The 6,497-nt window shown below is 42.0% G+C and overlaps 2 protein-coding genes across 6 annotated transcripts in view; one reads left to right on the forward strand and one right to left on the reverse strand.

Annotated features, from left to right (window-relative positions):
- The window catches only part of KIAA0586 (KIAA0586 ortholog), an 81,842-nt gene extending 75,351 nt beyond the window's left edge, over positions 1 to 6,491 (reverse strand). Inside the window, exon 1 of the mRNA XM_035894345.1 lies at positions 5,434 to 6,491. The gene's annotated coding sequence lies outside the window, so the exon portion shown is untranslated. The remainder of the gene's footprint in view (positions 1 to 5,433) is intronic.
- TIMM9 (translocase of inner mitochondrial membrane 9) overlaps positions 7 to 6,497 on the forward strand; it is a 9,208-nt gene continuing 2,717 nt past the window's right edge. The window contains exons 1-3 of one of the 5 annotated variants that reach the window (XM_035894342.1): positions 7 to 2,085; positions 4,358 to 4,429; positions 4,773 to 4,868. In XM_035894342.1, the coding sequence (XP_035750235.1) occupies positions 4,391 to 4,429; positions 4,773 to 4,868 (135 nt within the window). In that variant the 5' untranslated portion in view covers positions 7 to 2,085; positions 4,358 to 4,390. The other 4 variants (XM_035894341.1, XM_035894343.1, XM_035894340.1 and 1 more) reach the window with 4 other exon arrangements.

Here is a 6,497-nt window from a genome sequence, read left to right on the forward strand (position 1 = left end):
CGGGGCGCCTTCCCCTCAGCGGGGATGGAGAGGGAGGGGCGCGCTGGCGTACCCGCACCGGGCCGGGGCTTGGCCGAGCGAGACTCTGCCCGGGCGCAGAAACTCAAGGTGCCCTTGGAAGCAAGAACTGAAGGGTGTAGTGGGGAAAAAAAAACACACCACCTCACAAAAAACCCAAACCACCGAAGTCAAGGTGAAATTGTTGTATCTTCAGCTTCCAGCTTAGGTCGAGTCGTGAGTATGAGCCAGGCCTAATCTAACTTAAATAGGGGACCTCTTATGGAAAAATACATATTTTCTATTGGGATAGAACCCTTTGCATGTGTTTGGCCTGCTCAAAGAGGCTCTGGGGGTGTCCAGTTTCAGACTTGCTATGTGAGCTTGCTGGTGGCGTTAGGAGACCTTTTCTATCATTGACCTCTTCTTCTTCAGGGCAGGGTCCATCCCACAGCCAGGAGATCATGAATTACAGTAACCTGTGCACCAGGTACACTTTATTATCCAGTCACCTGCTGCCCAGTCCCTTTCTCAACTCCTCTGAAGGCCGACAGTAGTGTGTGGGGTGAGAGGAAAACCTTTCTGTAACCACGTCACAAGTACTGGTCTGAAGGAGGGCGGCCGGACCTGCTCCAGGCACAGGGGAGAGCCGGGCTCTGCCTTCATTCCCCGTGGGGCTGTTGCTGCTGCCTTGCTGGGCTGGGGCAGGATGAGGGTTGGTTGCCCAGGCATGCAGCCCCAGGATTTTGGTGTTAAATTGCCTCTTGCCCTGAATTTTATGCAATTAGTTTAGCAGCCTGCTGGTTTCATAGGTATTTGTAGATTGATTAGATTTAGTAAAAGAGCTCTTTAAATAAATGAGTTTTTTACTCTGATGTCAATCAAGTTCTAGCCTAGTAATTCCCAGCTATTAAAAAAAAAGCTTTCTCTACAAGCTGTGGGTGCTTTATCTTGACACATTTCTTTGACTTGGTATTTTTATTCTTCTTTGTCCCTTTTATGCACATGTAGAAACACTTGTGTGGTGTTCTGTGTGTACAATTCAAAGTGAAGGTTTAAAAAAAAAAGCCCTGCAGCCCTGTTTGTATAGAGTAGGCTATACCTACACCTAATTCAGATTGTTAATCAGGATAACAAGTGTGAAGGATTTATGGTGTCTCTCCATGGACCCTTCTCCCAATAAAATGTAGCTCCTTGTGAAAAGGTTGGGAAAAAACCCACCAAAACACAGGGCTTGTTTAGTTTCCATGGGAAAGGATACTGTTGACTCGAGATTAGGTAATGGACACTAATGTTGATTACATCAGTGGAAAAAACCAAAACTTCCTTACCGTAGTTTGCAGTGCGTGTTTCACCTGTAAGAGCTCCAGGCTGTTAATGGGAGGCAGACTTTTCAGCCACCCAGCAGCACAGTAATAATAATCAAAAGCTCTGTTCCAGTTACTAGTGCTTGTGTGTTACGTTCCTGAGCCCTCTGCTCCTGAAGTTCTGGACATAACAGCTGAGGAAGCTGTATTCCCACACATAGGAAGTTTTAGAGGAGTTCTGACCTCTTCAGTTCTGGCTCCTGTTCCTCCTGCCATGGAAACAGATAGATGGTTGACCCAGGTCAGCTAGGAATCCTTAACCTAATCACCCTTTTTATTTAATAAATGAGCTTTAGCTTTTTTTTTTAAAAAAAAAAAAAAGCAGAACTGTCACTCTGTAGTAATTCCATGTTTCCATGGCACTAGGAGTGGCAGCTGCAGCAGAAGGAAATATTAGAAGTATTTTCCAGATTCTAAAACAGGGCTGGGAGCTGGGAAGGATCTTGCATGGAGAATAGGTTTGAATAGGCTAAAGCCTTTAACCTCTTTGGAAAGAGGATGGAAAACCCATTATGCCTAATGCTGAAAAATCAAAACCTCAAGTTATCCTTAACTGCTAATTTTGCTCAGAGAGGCTTATCTTAAAAGAATGTCTCTTTAGAACATTGGAATGTATTTGGAAGAGCTCCAGGGCCCTTCAAGAAGGGAGACTTCCCAGCCATTGCTGCTTTCCTGGTGAACCAGCACATCCAGACTGGCCCTTGTTGCAGAGGTGTATTCACAGATATCTGCTTCCTTCAGTGTGACACACTTAAAAGTGCAAGGCTGAATTTCCAAATCATGCTTAGCCCGGAGGAAAATAATCCAGGCTGTGTAGGCTTAAACCTGAAGCATGCTGGAGTTGTTTGAGCAGCTGTGTAAGAAGCAGTGTGGTGTGTTAGTCGAGGTGCCAAGCCCTGTAATGGGGTCTTGCATCACTTTTTTTTTTTCCGCTTGTTTCACAGCCAGGAGGGAAAGGGGACAAACAACAAGAAAACATGAATTGATACATTTAACATACTTTAAGAATAAACCAGATATTCACATTCTGGGGAACATTGTTTTTAGATGTTTTTAGATGTTAAGGCAACTGCCTGTAATTTATAGCTACTGAAGAGGTGCAGGAGAGCCATGTAATTTCACTGCCCACTGTGTTCAAAGTGTGAAATACCTGTACAGGGACAAGTCCTTCAGACACTCAAAATCAGAGAATGCCTTTGTGCTGATCTAAATCAGAGCCATTTCCCAAGTGGAAGCTTAAAAGCTTCATGGAAGGGCAGTTCAGTAAAACTGTAATTCTAAGCTTGCCAAGCTAGTCCCAGAAGAACAGAAGATCATGTTTGTTATCAATGAGCATAATGAAGCAATACTGAGTGTGAGAAAGCGGCACTGACAGTTGAATGAAGCTTTTAGCTTTCTGTGCTTGGGAGAGGACAGAAGTCTTTCCTTTTCTGTTTTTTAACTCTCTGTTAATAATCTACTTAAACTGACTTTATAGAATTGTCACTGATTTTTCTTCTAACGGGCTATCCATTTTCACTAGTTGTCCCAGATGACAGTCCTGTCCACCTCTCCTAAAACAAGTTAGAGGTTTATGTTAACCTGAGTAATGCCTTGTTCCTTCTGAGCAACCATACCCCGGAGGTTCTGCTTAAGAGTAACCCCTGTGCCCTGTCTACCCACGAGGAATTCTTGGTTGTGAGGGTATGTGTCCTAAACCCAAGAATCTTACGTGCTCTTTACCTCCCACCCCTGAATTGACTTCCTCTCCAGTGATTAAGTGTAATGTTAAGAGGCAGAAGTTACGCTTACTCTGCTACTGGGAGGTGGTGTAGGGAGAGTGCGTGCTTGTGAGAGCTCCAGAGTGCTATTTTTTAGTTGCTTTGTTTTCTTTCTGTTGTAGAAATAATTATTAATGTCTTTTTGTTCTTGTTCAGAAGGCTTGCTTACCCTCTCCCTTCCCCCTGCTGAGAGACTGGAATAGTTTAAGCTTTCTAAAACGTGAATGTCTTGCTCAAAACTTGGCCAAGCATAATGTAAGTTTAATTATAAGTAGCCCTTGCTAAAGAGCTAAATGAACTTTTTTCACAAATTGATTACACTTCAGTGCGAACTTTTCTTCCACAAGTCGATGTGGGTTGAACTGAAGGATCTTTTTCTCGTCAATGTGGAATATTAGCTTGCATTATCATCTGTGACAGGTCTTCGATAATGTGTAAATTAAGGGAAGAGGAAGACTAGCTTTCAGTATTCTTCTAGGAAATCTGCAGGGATGCTTTCAAGCCTTAACTTGTTCACAGTGTTGGATTAGGAATGTGAGGCTTCCTTCAGGATGCGTGCTTAAATTCTTGGATTGGTGGCTGTCCATTCTTCCTTTTTTCTTTGTTTTGCTTCCTTTAAGGCCATTCTCATTCTTCTGTGTGTTCTTGCATTTAATTCACTATATTTAATGACCAGAACGTTTGCTCTAGTTTAAGTGTTTGGTGACAATGCAGCTACATAGAAACCAGGCGTCCGCTTCTCTGATGCGAGCTGGCTTATGCTGCGTCTATTCAGAGTGGCTAACATTCCATGCTTGCCTTCTTTTTCCTTACTGTTTTTACAGATGGCATCTAAAGTCACTGAAACTATAAGGCTAGAAAATGTTATTGCTTGCCCCTTCCCCCCATTCCTGCCCTAGTGACTTTGCCCTTTGTGAGTTTGAAAACATTTATAAAATACACCCTTTTTTTTTTTTAAGGCACTTGAAACCATTTGAACTGGTTAAAAAGTGTTTAAAGGACAGCAGTTAATAGGTGGATTTGGGAAGGTTTTGTAACTGGCATTATCCTGGATGTTCTTTTAACTGAATACATTCCAAATAGATAACTTTCCTGCAAATGGATGGCTTGAAAGTTTGCTAGCAAAGTTGCATTTAAACACACTTCAAGGATGTAGAAAATTCCGTTCTGTTGTAAAATGGTGCAGTGCATATGTATGCTTTTTGTGTGAAACTCTGCCTCTACTTTTATCTTCAGAACAGGTGAGTGAATCACAGGCAGTAGAATATGGCTGGGCAAATATCGGAATCTGATCAGATCAAGCAGGTAAGATGCTGTATTCACGAGTGGTGGCTTTGAACACCTTGTATTACTTTATCAGAGTAAAAGGTGTCGGGCATGGAGAAAGACAAAAAGTTGTAAGTTACCGTCTGAGTTAAGACTAGTTCTGTAGCAACCAAAATTTAAACATTTGACCATTGTCAGACATGGTGTACTATCTGATTTAAGTACTAGCAGCATTTGGTGCTAAAGTCTTCTGACTAACAGTTAATTTTTCTAGCAACTTGTCCTTTAAATTTTAGTGTCACCAGATGGCCCATGCAGCTATGTGTAAGAAATTAGTGGAGAATTTTTTAATACTAATTTTCTGTTTAATTTTTATTTATAGTTCAAGGAGTTTCTTGGAACATACAATAAACTTACAGAAAACTGCTTCCTGGATTGCATAAAGGATTTCACCAGCAGAGAGGTTAGACCGGAAGAGGTAGGTAAATGTTTCCTATGCTTTTAATGACCCTGTGGTGGCATCGCTGTGTAGCATTTAGATTTCAGAAGCAACTTAATGTTTTGATCTTTCAACTAGCTAAAAAGCTAGTCAGCAGTCTTTAGTGGAGTATAGGTGTCTGGCATGTAGCTTCCAAGTGAGAAAGGAAGCAAGTCAGTGGAAGGAAGGGAAATAGCTTCTCTGTAGTTTTCCTTCTCCAAGTATATCCAAAGGTGATGAAAAATACTTCTTTGCACCCTAACAGTCTGGTTACAAAAAGAAACCAACCAACCAAAGCAGAGTGGTTTTGATGTGTTAGATCATCAGCTACAGGCAAACTATGGGCTAGGACCTCTTGAGGTTTTGTCATTGTTGTATTTTCAGTACATGCACAGAGGGAATCTTCCCGGTCTTGCAGGGAGTGTTGGTTCCTTATTGCAATTCTGTGTATTTCATTCTCTGAGCTATCAGCCTCAGCTTCTGCAGGGTTCCATCTTCTTTACAGACATGGAAGTTGCCCACCTACGTTCTTTGAAGGTAGAATCCTACTGAAATACCTGCTTACCTACCCACGTTCCCTGCATTGTAGTGAGAGGCCTCCAGAGCTCTGGCTGTTAAATCCCCTTCTCTGCATTGTGGGCAGCTCCATTACATAGTCACCTGCAAAAAAGATTAAGTTCTCGATAAGATTAGTTGCATGGTTTTTCCCTTTCCTCTCCTGTTGAGAGGCTGTTTGCGAATCTCATAATTTTGTTGGTTAAAAAGCTAATAACATCTGCTGGCAGGGGAAAAAAACCTAACTTAAAGTTTTAAACTAACCATTGTTTTTGAGCACTTTCTGCCTCCTTGGATTTTACCTCCTCAGCACAGGCAAAAATCACATCTCCTTTCAGCTTTTGTTTTGCTGCGTGAAGCAAAGTGCACTCAGCTTTCCAAGGCAGGTTCCTTGTTTCCCTGATCTTCTCTGCATCTGCTTTACTGGAATCTTTATTGGCTACCAGACGTCAGAATTATTCTGGATAAGGTCTTACTACTGTCTTTTACCAAAACATTTTTAACTGCTTGAAGGAGGATTGCTTACCAGAACTGACAGAAGTGTTAGTGGCACAACCTCTTTACCTTGCTGGATGGTATTTGATTTCCAGTAGAGGATTATGCTTCTTTCTTCTGCTACCCAAAGCGTTACTAGAATTTCTTTAAAAACAACTGTTCATATAGCCTTTCACCAAAGACCTGTGATCCAAAACCAAAGAATGCTCATTGGAGGGGAATTAAACTTAAGACTATTTAGATACAAAAAATATTCCTAGATTCCGATCTGCTTTTTTTCTTTTCTCCTGTCATCTGCAAAAGGGCCAAGTCCGGCAGTACAGGAGCTGTCTGTTAGCGATGGAGTCTAGGAAGGAGCTTTCTTAGAGGAAGTTTTGGCCACAACTGTCCATTATGGGGTTTCTCGCAGAGCATCTGGCTCTTGCCCCTGCTGGAAACAGGACACTGGTCTAGATGGACCACTGGTTTGATCTGGTATAGAAATTCCTATATTCCTGTTGAAAGTTGTAGTTTCTAATTAAGATGAATACCTCCATGAATCTCCTTTGAGAGTCTCCATTTGAAAAAACCAGCTTCTGA

The sequence above is a fragment of the Egretta garzetta genome, unplaced genomic scaffold, assembly GCF_000687185.1.
Source record: "Egretta garzetta isolate BGI_Z169 unplaced genomic scaffold, ASM68718v1 scaffold485, whole genome shotgun sequence".
Taxonomy (NCBI): domain Eukaryota; kingdom Metazoa; phylum Chordata; class Aves; order Pelecaniformes; family Ardeidae; genus Egretta; species Egretta garzetta.